The sequence below is a fragment of the Lingula anatina genome, chromosome 6 (genome assembly GCF_051362555.1).
Source record: "Lingula anatina isolate TDL-2025a chromosome 6, LinAna3.0, whole genome shotgun sequence".
Taxonomy (NCBI): Eukaryota; Metazoa; Brachiopoda; class Lingulata; order Lingulida; family Lingulidae; genus Lingula; species Lingula anatina.
The window spans coordinates 8,378,615-8,396,849 of record NC_141772.1 but is presented as its reverse complement, the minus strand read 5'-3'; the positions used below and the strand labels follow the sequence as shown (position 1 = coordinate 8,396,849).

Here is an 18,235-nt window from a genome sequence, read left to right as displayed (position 1 = left end):
AATCATGTAATTGCCTCATGCAAAACATACTGCGAACACGTGAAGCAAAAGACTTGTGAAACTGGCTATAAAAAACCCATTAATTACTACTACAACTAATGCTTCTATTACTACTAATACTTTACTACTGCATATAGTAATTATGATAACTATAAAAAAAATTTTTTTAATTTTTATAAAAGCACATTCATGTGTCACCTTTTCTTTATTATTTCCTTTTGTTGACTCCTAATTTGAATATAGCCAGTCTCCAATTAACATTTCTTTCATTGGTTTACTGCATGTGTTTTGTAACCAAAGAGAAGTTGAATTGTTGCAATTATCTAGGGGTTAGAAATAACCAGGCAGAGAAACTTCATGACGTTGTCATAATCTGCTTATTATAGAAAGGGAGGTTTTCTGTGATAATCTTTCAGTTGTCACTAAGCGTTATGTGCAGTTAGTTAGTGTATTGTATTGATACCTATACCTCACAAAGATTATGTTTTCGTAGTGAAAATTTCAATGAAACATTAGAAGACAAACTGCAAAAAAAAAAAAAAAAAGTGGTTTGAGTCTGAAGTTGAAATTGCCAGAGTTCATTGAGAGGATATACATTTTTTCACGAGTTGGTTGTCGCTGTTGCAGGATAGCAAGAGAAAGCGCTCCCTGAAGTCCATGGCATCTTTGGCCAATATCCTCTCCCCCGTCAACGCCATGAGGAAACTGAGCAGCACTCTTCAGGTAAGGGGAGCACACGTTCTGAACCAATAGCTTGGTCCAGTTTGAACATAGCCTTTCTTAAGACTAACTTTTATTCTGGGCTTTCTGTCTAATAGAAATTAAATATTTATCTTCCTTACTCATTGCTATCATTATTTTAATCAAAAGATGAAAAACGATCAGATTTATGGTGAAACCCAGATACTTGGGTGGTGGGACCCCTTTGTAAGGTTGTGCACCTTTTTGGGTTGCATTATTAAGATATTTTTTTTCAAAGGGCCACTTAAATCCCTGGTCATCTGACTCATCTCAAACATTTTCCAAGGCTGGGTCAAAAGGTCTCTCTACTGTCTATGTATACCAAGGGTTGTCCAAGTGAACTGTCCAGCTGTCATTTGGACAGCAACCCGCATCACCATACCACACAGCCTATATTTTTTAAGACAGCTATATAATAATATAATAATAATAATAATGATAATAATCTTTATTGAAATATAGCAACCCTAAGGTTGAAGTTATACATATATATATATACTTTTTATTTATTTATTTTTATATTTTTTTTAATGAAATTTATTTAAGTCAGAGCTGAAGGGCTTATGGATTTTTTTGGAAATATGATGGCTTTAGGCATACTTGGACTCCCCGAAGTTTTGTAGGAAATTACAGGTGGAAATTTTGGATACCCCCCCCCCCCCCCAAACCTGGGAAAAGCACACAAAAAAATGGGTATGAAACAGTGAGCAAAAATCCAGCTCGTAATTATCCTCTATGAGGGACACAGATTGATTTTTCAAGAGATATATACGAGATATTTCTCCTGCTGATTGTGTACTGCTTTCTGTCCAGCTAGAATTATTAGTGTAGAATTGATGTCATCGCTCAGCTGGCGGTTGTAATGTTTAGGTCATGACAGAAATGACAGACATAGCTAGCAATCAGTCTGGGGTAGCGCTAACACTCGCCAATTTAGCCAAATGCTAAAACTGACTTAAATTGGCTAAACAAAAAGGGCTTGATTTGACTCATTTTAGTCACATTAACACCATTTGGATAACAAATTGACAAAAAAGTGATGATTTGGCTAAGTGAAAAAAATTGCTAGCGCTACCCCAGTCGGTGTTGTTGTTTTTGTAAGCATGGATGATCAATTGGATTTACTTTATAACTGTGATAAGTGAGAAACCTGCACAGTAACCCAAGAGTAAGTTTTGTTTATATGTTTGCAACATTATGCAAACAGTTATGGATGGATTTTGATAAAGTTTTGAAATGGGTCACAAATGGGCCAAAAAAGAATTTAATGGATTTTGGGAGATGATATGGCTTACCATTGAGGCGCACTATTGTGTCAAAGCTTCACAAGGAGTAAATAATTATTTTTTGACCTTTTTTATGGTATACATCTGATCACAGTCATTATTTGGAAGCTGTGGCCTGACCTCTTGCACTTGTCTATTTTTGTATTTTTATTCATTAATTTTTTCACTTTTTTTTTTTTTTTTTTTCAGAGGAGCACAAGTTTTCGTATGCCAAGTTCTGGGTCAGGAATTTGCAAGACACCACAGAAGCAAATTGAAGGCTGTAAGAATTCTGAGGTATGGGCTGTTACAGGAGGTCATCACTAAATAAATCTATATTATTTGCAGGAAAATTGCTAGCAAATTTCAATGGTGTTTTGGGCCCGCCTAGTCTTAATTTGTACTTTTACTTATATTTACTGAACTTTTGTTTCACACTTACTTTTCTGTCTCACAGTGTTCATTGAAAAGGAAATAAAAAGAGATTTTACAAAAACAAACTTATCTACCAGTATGGCGTGAAGTTCAAGACTTAAGCAGCCAAACAGGCATAGTCTGTATAATAACCAAGAATTGACAGGAAGTATAACTTTTTCCCATATATTGTTTACTAGCGATAAAAGAAAAAAGTCATGAGCATGTACGGACATTCACTTTTCCCTTGCATTTACAGAACGCTGTAGTCAATGGTTTCAAGGTACCAGCTCCGTCGCCTTGCAAGACGCCAAAATACAAGAAACCTCCGCCAGCCAAGATTGAACGGCGTGAGAGCAAGCTGTGGCGAGACTCCGTGGACGGAAACATCAAAGAATTGCTGAATGAGAAAGAGATGAGTCGGCAAGAAGTGATTCATGAACTGTTGCAGGGAGAGGAGGATCTTATACAAGATCTTCAGAACGTAAAGAAGGTAAGCAGGCCATCTTGAATTTTGCACCTTCACCTTCATTTTATTTATTTGTTTGTATATTGTATATTGCTCATTTTTACTTTGAAACAAAATTCTTGAGGGTTTTTATCCTGTAAATTTTCTTTGAGTTGGATTTGTATTTTGGCTACTTAAAACTATTTGACAAATGTGCTTAGGCAGAAATGCAATTGGTGTTATGCTTTTTAATCAAGAAATTGGTGACTGCATTTGGTGCAGTTAAAGCTACTGTATTCTGTTATTTTATTTATTATTTTAATGTATTGATTAATTAATTTTTTGTGTATGTTTTTGTGAATTGACAGTCAACAATTTGAAAATGGCTGAAAAAAATCACACAGGAAATACAGCTGTTACAGATACTGGATATGAAAAATTTTCGTGCTTTTTCAACAAGATTAGATGGATTGACAGACCAGCAGACAGACTGAGAGATAAATGGGCTTAACTTAATCTATTTCTTTTGATTAGGTATACCACGATGGAATGAAAACACTACACCTGATGACTGAGGATGAACTGAAACAAATATTTGGCATTATAGAGGAATTGGTGCCAATACATAAAGGTAAATAATTAATTATCACAATCCCCCCCCCCCCCCAAAAAAAAAAAAAAAAAAAAAAAGTCTTTGCGGATCAGACATTGAGAAATCTTTGCAAAAGACGTTAATCTGATACTTAATCTTGTAAATAATTTCATCATTTGTGCAATAACACTGGACTAGTGAAGCCCAAAAAGTAACTGATTTTAGCTGTTGTTTGTGTATTGCAGATGAAGTGTATCACATTGCAAAAAACACATATAAGTGTGTATTCTCACCCTAGATTAATTCCTTTTTTATTTGAATTTTTTTTTTCTCCAGACCTGGTGTCCAAGCTGAGCAGCCAGAAGAATACTGAGGGATCCATAGACAGCATAGGAAAGATCTTAGTGGACTGGGTGAGCCTTTTCACTGCTTCATTACTGACAGAGATACTGTCATGAAATAGAGTTTGAAATTTGTGCCAGCATGAGGAGCTTTTTTTCTTTTCTTTTTTTCACTCTAGGAGAGTGTAGCACATGCTCATTTGAAATAGAAGTAGAATTTTTTCCTTGCCTGTCAGCGACAAGCTTTTTTTTTTTTATCACCTTGATGAGTCATTTTTAATTATATATTCAATATTATAGATAAGATTGGACTTCAAAAAAGTAGTCTCAGTTTTCTACATCTTCCCTAACTGGGAGATTCTGTATTTAAAAAAAAAACAAGAAAAAAAAAAACAGATTATGGGCATTTGCGTACTTAATTCTCAAATTATGTGTTAAATTTGGAGCAAATTGCCATGTAGTATGCATATAGCCATTAATAATGGAAGGAAACTGGAGACGTTTGCATGGTTAATCTCCCAGACTGGTACTTAATTCTGTAATCTAAGAGCGAACCAAGGTGCGTGTAAAAAACATCATTAGTATATATATTAAGTCGTCTTTCCTTCCTGTTTTTTACCCAGCTTCCGTGTTTACGCTGTTACATCGAGTACTGTGCCAACCAAGTGTTTGCCAAGGCTCTCCTTGATGAAAAGAAACACCAGAAAAAAGTGGACGATTTCCTGCAGAGGTGTTACGAGTCGCCGTTCAGCCGGAGACTGGATCTGTGGAGCTTTTTAGGTACGCCTGATGCACTGCTTACATCTGAGGTAGCATTTTCTCTTGTAACAGCTGTCAGTGTTATTATTTATTTGTATTAATGTAAGGAAAAATCTTACACAATAAGGATAAAGATAATGATAAATAATAAGGGTTGGTGGTGAAATGCGATCATCATTAAATAAGGTTTTTATTAAATGAAGTGGAATTCTATGTTAGGAAAAGAATTGCAAATATAAATTATTTAAACATAAGCTATGAAGAGGATATTCATTGTTGTGATTCTTTGTATTATGAAAAATGTTGCTTACAAACATTTCATTTTTCAATTTTCAGATGTGCCCAGAAGCAGACTAGTGAAATATCCTCTTTTACTAAAGAAAATCCAGAAATATGTGAGTGTTATTTTTGAGTTTTTTTTTTTTTTTTTTTAAACTTAGTGTTTCATTTCATTAGTTCATCTCTGAGGCATATTGTAGCATTGATGTTAATCCTAGCAGCTTTAATTGCAAGTTTGGTTGTGTCATGTGTTAAATGATTATTCTGCCTTGCATGACAGTTTGACTTAGTTTAAAAGCAATTAATCATGAAGGGTTTGTTTTTAATTAAAGCGATGTGGATTGGCCAAATTACAAACCCTTTCAATAAAATTTGTAACTTACCTTCAAGGTTGTTATTTGCAAGCATTGCGATGAGTGTTGTATAGATAGGGGTTACGTATAAGCGATTTCTTGAACATCAGTTCCATGTCTCCTTTCAGACAAAGAATGAACATGAAGACAAAAAACTGCTAGATGATGCTGTGAGTATAGACATATGTTAAAGCTTTTTGCAGAAATCTTAAAGGGATAATAACTCTTCGTATGAGACCTATATTTCACGATAAAAACCTTGTGAATAACTCATAGAAATATAATATATTCTGTTTTACCACAAAAACAGCAGTTATAGCTTTTATTCTGATATTTGAACTTGTCTTTAGACCACGTGACCTCCATTGATGTCTATACTCTGTTAAAATCTCTTAAGAGATTTTAACAAAAAAACAAACTTTTTAGAAAAAAACCAGGGACTAACTTTGAATGTAAAAATGGATTCAATAAGCATTGGTAAGTATGGAAAAATTGTTGTTTACTCCAGGAAAATTCATTTTTTGGCCGAAACGAAGAGTTATTATTGCTTTAATATTATGTATGTAAGATGAATTAAAATATCAGTATACTCTCATGAATATCATTGAAGTATGTCATTGACGCATTCTGTTCATCAACATTTTTTTTTTTTTTTTTTCAAAGTTTTCACGAGACTTCATCATGCTTTTCACATATTGACTATTTTTGTGGAAATAAAATTTTGTTGTGCACTTGTACATACATGCATGCATGCATGCATGCACATGCACTACAAATAAAATTCAGTATCATATATTGCAGGGATTTCTTCATCTTGTATATATATTTTTCCTTTTTGTATTTGTTTCCAGGTTGAAGTGGTAGAAAAAATAATCAGCGAGGTCAACGAGAAGACGGGGATCTCGAAATGCAGGTTCGTCGTGTCGCAGCTAGAGTTTTTGGAAGAATCCACAGAGGTGAGTTTTGACTGTGGTACAACTTCTGTATCTTAGTATGGTGGGGCAGTATAGCAAAATAATAAATAAATAAATAAAATCTAGTCTATTGGTTTTAGCTTAGAAAGGTAAATAGAATCATTGACTATAAAAAGTTGATCTCTTGATAGTAGAAAAACTGTTGTCAAGACAAGAGCAATTTGCTCAAGAGGCTTAATCTATAGAGGGAAAAATGAGGTCTTAAAATGAATTGCTTTAACTTTGAACATTTTTGCCTCATTTCAAGACCTCAAATTCAAAGAAAAAAATACTTTGCCAGCTTAAAATATTTCTGCATCATTTCAAGGTCTCATATGTATCTCATTCTCTATTCACTTGTATAAATGTATTATTTTCTGTGTGTTTCAGGTAGAATACCTGCTGGGGCAGTCCAGAGCATTACTGTGTGAGGGCTCCTTAAAAAACACTAGGGGGACGGTAAGTCAAGATGCTCCCTTCTTAAGTTAATGCAGCTTTGTAGTATGGCAATTCTATTAATGGGGAAAATTGAATACTTAAACTGTTACTGTATTTGTTTTTTGTCAAATTGAAAGTGGATGGGTCACTTTCTAGTTAAATCCACCAAATGCAGACTGCTCAATTTAACTCGTGATAAACTTGGGGAGGGGGGGGGGGGGGGGAAGAAACTTTTCTTAATCTGATATTTTCAAAGCATAAAGGTTCCTCAGCAGTGATGAATTTATCCAAACTTTTATTCATCATCTTTCCAGAAAGTGAATGCATTCCTATTTGACCGCGCACTGGTCTTGACGCGACCAGCCACCCGCGAGGGCAGCAAGAAAAATCAGGTTTACCGCCAACCCATTCCTGCCAGCGAACTGGTCCTGGAGGATCTCAAGGACGGAGAGATAAAAATGGGCTCTTTTCGCACAGCTTTTGCTCAGGGTCAGACTTGTAAGTAGTTTTTGTGTTTTTAAAAAGGTATCCTAAGTATATATATATATATATATATATATATATATATATATATATATATATATATATATATCATGCCATACTAACTTAAAGTTAAAAAACCATTCTGTTGATTTAGAAATTATCTTAGTACTAAATGTTTTCTGTTGAGTCACCATTTTCATCAGAATTACCACCTGCTTCAAGAACATAAGTGAACTAATTTGTAAACATAACTATTATTATTATTACAAAGTCCATTCTCAATGTAGAGTTGGATGTGGTAGAAACTGTTACTCATTTCTGTGACATGTGTGATCACCCTTTGTTCTTCTCCTCCCAGGCAAACATGTGTTCAAGGTGTCCTTCAAAAACCCCTCCAAGGGTCAGGCGCATACGTTACAAGCCAACGACGAGCACGACAAGAAGCAGTGGCTGAGCAGTATAGAGGCCGTCATCAACGGTAGTGCTCTTCGCGAGAAAGAGGAACAGGACGTGCAGTTTAGGACAAATGGGGACATATCCCTGCCTGTCTTCATATAGACCATTTTGTATTGGGTTTTTCATATCCAGCAGGTGAACAAACTTTTCATGGAAATGATCTCTTTTGGCAGTTTGGTTTGCCTGACAGTTGTGCTGCCCAGTTTTCGTTATAAATGGTTGGGAGAGATAGGCTGAAGGTCACGTCTGCAGCAGTTACCTTAAACTAGTGTCCTGCATCTTAAAAAAACGAGTCCCATCAAAAAGGAATTCCCTAAATCATATTACCTAGAAAGATCTCTTATCAGCTTGGTTGTGGAAACATGAAAGACATTTTTTGCACGAGTAGAGAACACAGTAGAAGTATCGGAGCATTTCCCATTTAAGAGAGTTGAGATTTAAAGAAGACGGTTTCCTCTTTTATATGCTCATTCCAATTATGGCTACTCAAAACCTGGCAGCATTTGTACACTGAAATGTCTTTCACAATGAGATTTCACTCTCCCAGACTGCACATTGATCTGTTTGCTGCATTATTCTAAGAGAAAGCAAGTTTTATCACATGGAAGAAGTTGAGAATGCACTGTCGGATTTTTTATGGAAAATTTGCACGAGTAGAGAACACAGTAGAAGTATCGGAGCATTTCCCATTTAAGAGAGTTGAGATTTAAAGAAGACGGTTTCCTCTTTTATATGCTCATTCCAATTATGGCTACTCAAAACCTGGCAGCATTTGTACACTGAAATGTCTTTCACAATGAGATTTCACTCTCCCAGACTGCACATTGATCTGTTTGCTGCATTATTCTAAGAGAAAGCAAGTTTTATCACATGGAAGAAGTTGAGAATGCACTGTCGGATTTTTTATGGAAAAGAAGACATTACAGTTTGTAAATAGTTCATTATTTTCTTAAAAAGGCTTTAATTCAAGAGGGTACTTTGTCAAAGGCTCTTTCATGTACAGAATCATTTAGAGAGTTGAAAATCTTCATTATCATTGATATTTTGAACTTCTATGTAAATAACTCCCCTTTTGCACTGTCATCTTGGTATTGAGGATTCCAAAGTATGACATTTTTTCATTTCACCCATTTTTTATGCTTATGGCAAAATATCTTTATTGTCTATTGGTAAAATCAGATCCTGTTAGTTAAATTTATTTAATTATATAATGTCTAGAGCACAGGGAATGTTTGTGAAGACTGATATTGATACAGTAGTTTAAGTGACATGAATGGTTGGTGTAGAAATAATGGTTTTCACGGACTGATAATTTCAAGTGAGGTGGAGATACAGAAATATTCTTTTTGGATTTTATAAAACGACTGCTTATCCTTGCCTGTGTGGCAACCTTTACATTGGAGTGCCAAGCCAAAGTTGCAATAGTTTTTTTTTCTTTCTGAATATAATTTAAGAGCTCATTCTGTTTATTTATTGGAAATGAAAAAAATATTGAAAGCCTTCAAATGAGTCATAGATGCTTTCCGTTAGGTTTCGGTTCTAGTCTTTCTTTTTACGAGCAAAACTTCTATTTGTGTTGTTTTATTGTAACAGTTTTGAAGTACAGTAGCATAATATTTTTGAAATGATTCGCTGTCTTCTAATACCTTTGGGTGAGATATTCCCACCTGTTCATGCTACCAGATAATTCTGTTTTCCTTTTTTCTGTTATTCTTATTTCTGAATAGCATCCCCTTTGAGTTTTCAAGATCACACTTGGCACAGGGGGGGTAAACAACAAATTCAAAAATGCCTCCTACCCAGCTTCTTATTTCGCAGACTTTTTTTTTTTTCTAAAAAGATTAGTCTTAATTTTTAGGCCTTCGATCTCTTTTTGTCTAGGTTCTAGGTCAGCAACAACTTGATGACGGAGATAAGATGCTAATTTACAGTCAAAAATGGCAATTACATCTTTAAAGGCAAAGTGGCATTAAAGCATCAGTGAGATTTGAGAAAGAAATTCCCCCTTTTTCTCTCTCTACATAGAAGCTGTCAGTGGGAAGGCACATGAAGCTAATAGAGGCGAAATAGAACTAATGCATTGTGATTTCAAGAAGACATTTGTACATGCTTTTCTATATTAGATTGGTTGGGATTTAAAAAGTGACCTGAAGAATGTGCCTTTTTGGGAAGAAAATAGATTCAAACATACAGATTGTTTGAGTGTGTACAGCCTTTTTTTTTACTTTATTTATTTATTATTTTGAGGGGGGGGGGGTATTTTTTGACAAAATGTTCAGGTTTGTAGATATGAATAAGGCATCTCATATGTGAACTTGAATTGTGAAGATATTATGTTGGGGATTATAATGTGCAATGGAGTGAATTAGAATAAAAAGCAAACATACCCATAGAAACACAAACAGCTTTTGTTCTTTTTTATTGTCAAAAATGTCATGTTGACCATCAGAAGTAATGTTCTTATGAATTAAATACAATATGCAATTCATATCCGTAAATATAGTTTGTATATATATATCGTATATTTTCAGATTTCCACATTTACCTTTAAAATGCATACATATTCCACATCCACTTTTGCCTAGTTGATGTGGAGTTTTGAAAATGAGCTGGCATGCATAAGAACCGAAGTTTGTGGTAATCTAAACTCGATGATCCCAAACTAGGCGATGGTAACTTCTAACACATGTCCCACATGTATGCCAGCTCAGAAATGCCCCAGACTAAGTAGAAATTCCAAGATAAAGTTGGCATTCACCAGAGAAGATTGGGGTAACAGTAATACCCCCTTTACACTGGACGGCGTCCTTTCTGCGACCATGAAATTTGGCATCGCTGCGGTCTCAATAAGGAGACACGAGCATTGATTTTGTATCAGAATGAATGCTCAATGATCGGCCAGTTGTCGGCATGTAAATTATTATTATTTTTTAACTCTCAAATGGGACCGTACTGCTGGACGCAGAAAGGATGCCGTCCAGTGTAAAGGGGCCCTAAGTGAAAAATCCAAAATTTTGGTGATGGTCACTTGCTGCTGGACATGCTTTACATCTGAGTTAGAGGTTGAATGCCTAGCAGTCTAAATGCACTGGACATAACATATTGCACTCCCTTTAATAGATGAAGTCTGCAATACATGGTGGGAAGGAGGTGAGGGAATGGCTCCTGGAATTAAAAAAAAAATTTTTTTCAATTCTATATGGCTCTGCCTGTGATAAAAGATATCAATTTAAAATGCATAATAACTGCAATTTTCTAAGTTGATATGTTTGAATTGGTCAAACTACATTAAAAGTCATCATTAAATACAATCGGAATCTTTTGGCTCATGTCTTCCCAAACACTAACAAAATGCATTCTGAGACTGCATTATGACTCAATTTTCCTTGAATTTGTTATTTTATTTAGCACAATGAGTATACATACACAACTCAAAGTAAACATACCCCAAGGACATGAACTCTGCCATAGTAGGAGCTGAGATCCCTGCTCAAGTTGAGGAGAAAATTGCAAATCTAAAATTCGTAAAAAATAATCTTCAAACACTTTGACAACACTAAAATATCAACTCCCAAGTACGAATTTTTATATTTCAAGTTGATGAAAGCTTGTCTAAAAACAAGAAGCTTTGTGGTAGTTAACCACAAAGCCCATTGCTTCCAAATTTACAAAGTAGCATAAAATAATCTGGCATTCTTTTTGGAGACAACTCTGGCTTTTTAGCATGCTAGATTAAATCAACACAAAATAAAAACAGTAAGTTAAAGCTGAAAAACCAATTTCCACAGTGAGTTTGCACCGACTGACTGACATTCCTGTGTGCCATGCAGGTATACGAGATGCACCATGCTTGGGTCTTTTGTCGTTTTGTTTTTGACATCCATCTTAGTATAAACAGAGGTAACGTGACCCAATAATTAAAACACTCAAATGATTTAAAGTTTGTGGCTTCTAAGGGATAGTTTTAACAAAGCTCTGTATCCAGCAGTTGCAGCAGACAGGTAGTGGGTCAAGGCCAAAAACAAATATTGATCTAGTTTTGCCCTGAGAACCCAACTGTGAATTGGCCCCACGCAAACTTGTGATGCACCAATACATAAAGAAAACCACATACCTTATGTGTGTCTATTTTTGCCCTAGGATCCCCAGGGTGAAATGGCCCCACACAATCCTCCACAAGACTCGGAAATGGCAGGATGTAATTGAAGAGAAGCAACCATTCCTCCTGAAAAATAAGACAAGGAATTGGCAGTGACTTTACATGTTTACAGCATGTGTTTTAAGAACAGTCCATAAAATCAGCGCAAATTACTTGGAAATTAGTTGGCATTGGGTATAAAGAGTACCAATCACTAAGTGTATTAAATATGTGTCTCAAGTGAGTACCAGTACTTGATATGTCAAATTATTGCAGCTAAATGTGGCCAAATGCCACCATGTAGTTTCAAATGATGTAGCTTAAAAAAAGACCATGGTTTTATTTCCTGAAAATTTTATATGATATTTTCACAGGTATTTTCTGCTTTCTCTCTATGCTTTACAAACAGGAGGGAAAATAAGTAAGTCAAATTTATGACCAGAAACTTGCAGTTTTGACGATATTTTAAAAACAAAAGAACAAATGTAACATCAACTCCTACCTCTTCTCTAAGTGCAGAGAAGTCCAGCTGCCAACACTCTGGTAGTGGTGGAAACATTCCTGTAAAAACAAAAGAAACAGATTTTCAGGTCTTATACCTACTGGGTCCATGAAAGGCAGCCAATCTAAGAAGAAATGGGAAAGTGTACAAAAAAAAAAAAAAAAAAAAAAACATTGGTCAGTCTTGAGGCAGATCACTGTTACCTTTGACCACTGCTTCATCGAAGTGAGCCATGAGAGTGGCCAGTCTGGCATAATTGTACATCACAAATGTCCCTCCTTTTGTGGCACCTTCTGACTTCTGACTAAACTCCAGTTTCAGCTAAAACAAATGTAAATAAAGTTTGAGCAAAGGTCAAATCGACACTACTTCCGAGATGTAAAATGAATATAACTGTATTCAGAGGGCACAGGTTTCAAACCTCCACAGATGTGAGAATGATGAATCAGTCTTAAGGGTTAACACCCCCCTCCATATTAAAAACAAAAAAAATCTGCTTTAAAATTTGTAAAGAAGAGAGAGAATATTGATGTCTATGTGATGTAAGCAGTGATATTATTTTGATTTAAAACAATTTATCAATACAGTACTATTTTAAATCTAATTAAAATTGAGTGGTTTATCTTATTGGCATATGCACTCAGTGAAATTGGAATGGGGGGGGGGGGGGGGGGGCAATGAGGTATGTAAAACTCCCTCCTTACATCCACAAATAGGACTGTCAAAATTTACACAAAACAAATTTAACTTAACTCTTACAAGCAGTGATACCCATCCCCCTCTTACCTCACTCACACACACCCAAACACAACCCTCAAATCTCCCCATTTATCCCATAATACATTACTCAGAGTTGAACATACTGGATTCCTAGCCACAGTTGTCAGAAATTCAAACACAATCCCAGCAGTTGTCAATGACTGGATAGTGAGGTCCCACCCTGGACCTGAAATATAGGGAATGAAATGATGAAATAACTCAACCCATTATAACCTGACTGATCATTTATCTCGACCAAATAGAATATGGACGTTAATTTTTATATTAACTGAAACTTTATGAACACTGGTCAATTCAAATCTTCATGTAACATCAACAAACTTTCTGTTGCAAAGTGTAGGGGTTACATGGCATGTACTGGAGGTTGATCTTGTAGGACCAAATTATCAGCTGGAATCATCAAGAAAATTTACCCACTACATTAACACTGCATGGAATTACTTTAGATCTGAAAATAAATATCTGCAAAAATAATACTATTATTAAGTAAATTTCTCACGAAGTAAAAGTCTTACCACCAACACCACTGCCATACTTTAGTTCAAACGCCTCTGTCGTCTGCCGCTTCCTCAAACTGACAAACTCCTCTGTCGTGGGTAACATCACTGAACCTTTAGTGTTCCTTGCTGAGATGGGTCCAAATGGCAAATGTACCTACATGAAGAATATCACAGTATCATCATTTTGCATGTACTTGTAACTAAAGCAACAACCTCAAAAACTAGCTGTGTACAATAGAAGTAATACATGTCTTGGAGTGTGTATTGTTGAAATAAATTCAAGGTGAGGGCTATCACAAATTTTTCTATTCAAAACATTATTACAAATAAAAAAAATCTGTCGAAAAAGGCCCATTTCTTTTTAACAAAGATGCACTAAAATAACTAAAATTTGAATAGGTGCTGTTGTCCACTGCACAACAGTCTTGCAGGCACATTTTCACAAAGAATTTAAGTGGTTTCCATGAGTTGAGAGAGACTAGCAAGGTACATATAGAGCTTCACTGCATGGTATAACCTTGATTTATCTGACCTAACTGACCTTGACCCATACCTGAGAGATAGTTTTAGCAGCATCAGATGTCATCTCCCACAGCAGACCTACTTGTTGTTGCATGAAGGACATGGTATATGGCTCCACATGGATACACACTTCAGGCTGAAAAATAGACTTGAAATATGTCAAACTGATCTGGATTTCCACTTGAATAAATCACATGCAAACTTAATATTTCCATCTTCAGAAAATCACTATATACTGTCTTCAAAGCTAATTTTGGCTTCCCATTCTGAATTCAAAATTTGAAGAACTAGACGCAAGTTACTCATTTGATTCATTTGTGTATTCATGATATGCATTTCATTTTAAAGGTTCCCAAATGAATATGATCTTGAAACTTAGACTGCATTCCCACAGATTTAGAACGATCCATCTGGATCGACCTAACTCCCTGGGGGTTCATGCTAAATTGCTGTCAGCTCAAGAGGCCTAAATGTCTGTCACGCCTACTGAATCAGCAACAGGCCTACCCAACTACCAGATTCAGCACGTAAGGATCCTGAATTAACCGGTATATCGGACCACACTACCCGTTTTCAAGGTGTGTGTCAGATCGCATTTCGGAGTATCAGTCAGAACACCAACAGGATGAGCCCACGCTTGGCTGTCACCTTGATTGGATAGTAAACGATTGTCGTAAAATCGCTATATGATTTTTAAACCGTGTGCATAAATTTGAAAACCACCTAGAACAACCTTAGACTGCCACATTAATCTAATACAATGCAAAAAAGCCCTATCAAAAGTGGTTATACCGATATACCGGTTAAAGCATTCAAACTGAATGTAGTAAAGTCCCCATATACCCCCATAGAGACAATTAAATAGAGTACTCTAAAGTAAGAGTAGGCCTACAGTCTAAGGTTGTTCTAGGTGGTTTTCAAATTTATGCACCCGTTTTTGAAATCATATAGTGATTTTACAACAATCGTTTACTATCCAATCAAGGTGATAGCCGAGCTTGGATGAGCCCATGATCGTCCTACAAAATTTGTTCTCGGGTGTGATACTCCGAAATGCCATCTGACACACACCTTGAAAATGGGTAGTGTGGTCCGATATACCGGTTAATTCAGGATCCTTACGTGCAGTCTGGTAGTTGGGTATAGGCCTGAGCAAGGGTAAAGATAATTACCCCTTAACAGCTTTACTAGGCTCAACAGACATTTAAGCTGGCCAAGTTGACAGCAATTTAGAAAGACTCCCCATGGGGGATAGATTGATCTAAATATCTGTGGGAATGGTCTCTAAATCAGCTTCAATAAATCAAAGGCATAAACCTACCTCTTTTTCCATCATTAATTTAACATATTCATCAAGAACCACAATTTGCTCCAAATGGGGGCTGTATGGATTGGTTGTATGAACTATAGGAAAGAATATGAAGTACTGGTAACAACTGTTGAAAAATATGTGCAAACTTAAAATAACCACATGGTTATACATGGAACTCATTTTGCTTGATTTCTAGTTCTAGAGATGAACATATTTGGACTCTTTTCTCTAGTTGAAGATGCAGTTTGCATTTAAAAGAGGGTATGCACAAGGTTTAGATGAGAAGTGAACCTTCTTTAAAAGGCTAAAATTGAGAAGTGAAAAAGGTATACAAATTTTCATTTACCTAAATATGCAACAAATGTTTTAAAATAACAAAAGAAGAAAATCAACTACTCACTGTACAACTTATCCAGACTTTTATCATAACCTTCTTTGCCTTGTGAAAAACCAGAGTCACGTAAATATTGCTTTAAATCCACACACAATTGTTCCTCCTTATCGTTTTTTAGTTTCACTTCACCTCCTGCTATTTCATCTCCTTGAAATTCACGTTTCGGAATTTCTACTTCTCTGCAGTATTTACATTCCCTTATTTTGTCTATAATTGCCTTTATTTCCATCAACTGGATGTCCCCAGTATCACCATTATCTTTAAACAAGGAGTCACTGCCTCCTCTACAGTCATGATTTTCTGTCTTAAGTGGAAGAAAATCATGTGCACCAACAGTAACTGTATTTTCTATTGAAACTTGTTTGTCTGTGAAAATAATATCATTCTGGGATTTTCCTCTGCCAACAATGTTCACAGAATATCTGAAAAAAAAAATATATATATCTTTCAAATTGAAAATGGCAAAAAGGGGAAATTCAAAAATTGGTAACCAGTTTATGAATAGCAATTTTCTCAACACTTTTGGAGAGTGTATGCCTTGGTGCTATAATGGAAACTGTTGACTTTTCCCCATTAAAAAAATTATTTATTTTTTTCTGTATAAAGGTCTAATGCCTTTTAAAAAAAATAAAGAGAACCATGTAGTGGTACCATAATAACTCAAACTTTTTAATGGGAAAAAATTATCAATCTTTTAGATATATAATTTTGAAATCACTAAAATACATTTTTGTGTAGCATTTGCTTTTACTGTATAGAACGGAAATACTAGGTGGCCTGCTGTTTGCGACAACTTTGCTACCACTCAATAAGAATGTTCTTATTTCAAGAATTTGTAAGAATTTTCCCCCATTGAAGAGACTGAATACCACATTTTCCAAACTTATCCACATCGAATTATGAGGTTACATATTATTTGCAAAAGTTATAAGTTTGAAGCTGTTCACACTGAATAATAATTCTTCAAACTTACGCTACATTCAGTAGACCTTAACTGGTAACAGCACTGTCCAGTTGGTTTCAGTTTAGATGCTGTCAGAAAATTTGACATATAATTCCAAAGTGTACTAAATAAATAAAAACTTTTGCAAATAATAAGAATCAATGTAGAAGATTTATCCATATCCTTACCCAACAGCCTCCAGTAAGTGTTTTACATGCTGCATGAGAACTACAGATCTCAGCTGTAACAAACTTGTCTCTTTGCCTTTACGTTCCACAGCAGTAGCACCAACATCATGCACGAGAACTTTCCTGCCATTAAAAACACCATCTTTTCTACCAAAATGATCTCCACTGGCCATTACGGACCCAAGAACAGCTTTAAATGTCTCTGGCCTGGATAGTCTCATGAGAAGAGAGTGATTGTCCACTCTACTGGACATTAAAGGTACTGACCACTGGCTGCCCTCTTGAAGCAAGCTGGAGGCAAGATCTTCTGCCTGGTACAAAATGAAAACAATTTTGTATCATTTGCTTTATTGGTTACATCACAAATATAATATCAATTATTTATCATTTTTACTATACATGTACCTCTTACTGAAAGTTTATTTTTAAATATTTATTATCTAAAGATAAATCTCAAGCAGAGAAATTCTCAAAAAATGACCAACACCAACAATAACCAGTTTCATGATTAAATTATCGTCGTACTCTCTATACCTACAATATTATACTGTAAACTCCTGACCCCTCCAAGTTATGAGGGGGAGTGTCAGACATTAAAGCCAGACATTTAACTACTAGGACCCCATTCCCATAGATTTAAGATCGGTGGGGAGTCTCACTAGATTACTGTCAGCTTAACTGGCTTAAATGTCTGTCCTGCCTACTAAAAGCTGTAAGGGGGTTATTAACTTCTGTGCGCGGTCGGCTGACAGCAATTTAGCGTGAACCCCCAGGGAGTTAGGTCGATCTAGTTGGATCGATCTAAATCTCTGGGAATGCGCTCTTAAACTGAATGCAATTTGGCGAGAATCCCCGTGGATTAAAGATCAATCCAGCTTATATGATAGTGTTATGGGAACGCTCCCTCATTCGAATCTATTCCATACAAATTCAATGTCACAAAACTTGAACTTCGAACAAGCCTCCAAGTAACTTATAAGTACTAGTAAGCAAAAATACCATGTATCCATGGCATTTACCCACCATGTTTTCCATTCGAGCAGTATCTCCTTCCTTGAGCTCGCGAAACAGCGCAGGTAGGGCTACGGAAAATTCTTCCTTGTTTCCACCACTGCTAGTACCAGCTGAGAGATGTCTTCTCTGTGCGAGAGGCACTTCTCTTTTCTTCGCGTTCGGCGACTTTGTTAGTCTTAAGAATTCAACCAGAACTTTATCTATTTGAGCTAACACGGTGTGGAGTATGTCAACGGTGTTGCTGCCTTCGCCAGAGGCCATTTTAAAGGTGTACGGTTTATATTCGCTTTGGCTTTCTGTGACAAAAGTGTAGCTTTGTGATCTCGTTTCATGTGAACTGCTCTTCACTTATTGGAGGAAGGAATGTAATTCACGTTAAATTTTGGACACAACTGGTATTTCTCTTTTGCAACTCATACC

At 35.8% G+C, this 18,235-nt stretch overlaps 2 protein-coding genes across 3 annotated transcripts; one reads left to right on the top strand and one right to left on the bottom strand.

Annotated features, from left to right (window-relative positions):
* The first annotated feature begins 536 nt into the window (after positions 1–536).
* On the top strand, positions 537–9,924 carry LOC106170639 (rho guanine nucleotide exchange factor 3). Its single transcript, XM_087014488.1, has 12 exons — positions 537–723; positions 2,217–2,303; positions 2,680–2,913; positions 3,403–3,499; positions 3,797–3,873; positions 4,425–4,581; positions 4,897–4,955; positions 5,321–5,362; positions 6,044–6,148; positions 6,536–6,604; positions 6,898–7,081; positions 7,425–9,924. Exons 1-12 carry the CDS (start codon positions 658–660, stop codon positions 7,622–7,624), a joined length of 1,377 nt encoding a protein of 458 aa, XP_086870614.1. The 5' UTR covers positions 537–657; the 3' UTR covers positions 7,625–9,924.
* Positions 9,737–18,230, bottom strand: LOC106164332 (DALR anticodon-binding domain-containing protein 3). 2 transcript variants are annotated; one of them, XM_087014481.1, is made up of 12 exons: positions 17,825–18,230; positions 16,802–17,112; positions 15,677–16,092; positions 15,286–15,368; positions 13,984–14,100; positions 13,458–13,596; positions 13,026–13,108; positions 12,366–12,483; positions 12,163–12,221; positions 11,637–11,747; positions 10,969–11,037; positions 9,737–10,687 (listed from the first exon to the last, which is right to left on the bottom strand). In XM_087014481.1, the coding sequence occupies exons 1-12, from the start codon at positions 18,074–18,076 to the stop codon at positions 10,568–10,570; spliced, it is 1,878 nt and encodes a 625-aa protein (XP_086870607.1). In that variant the 5' UTR covers positions 18,077–18,230; the 3' UTR covers positions 9,737–10,567. The 2 variants fall into 2 exon arrangements, with proteins under 2 accessions (XP_086870607.1, XP_086870608.1); XM_087014482.1 differs by having other exon boundaries at positions 13,996–14,100.
* Positions 18,231–18,235: the final 5 nt, after the last annotated feature.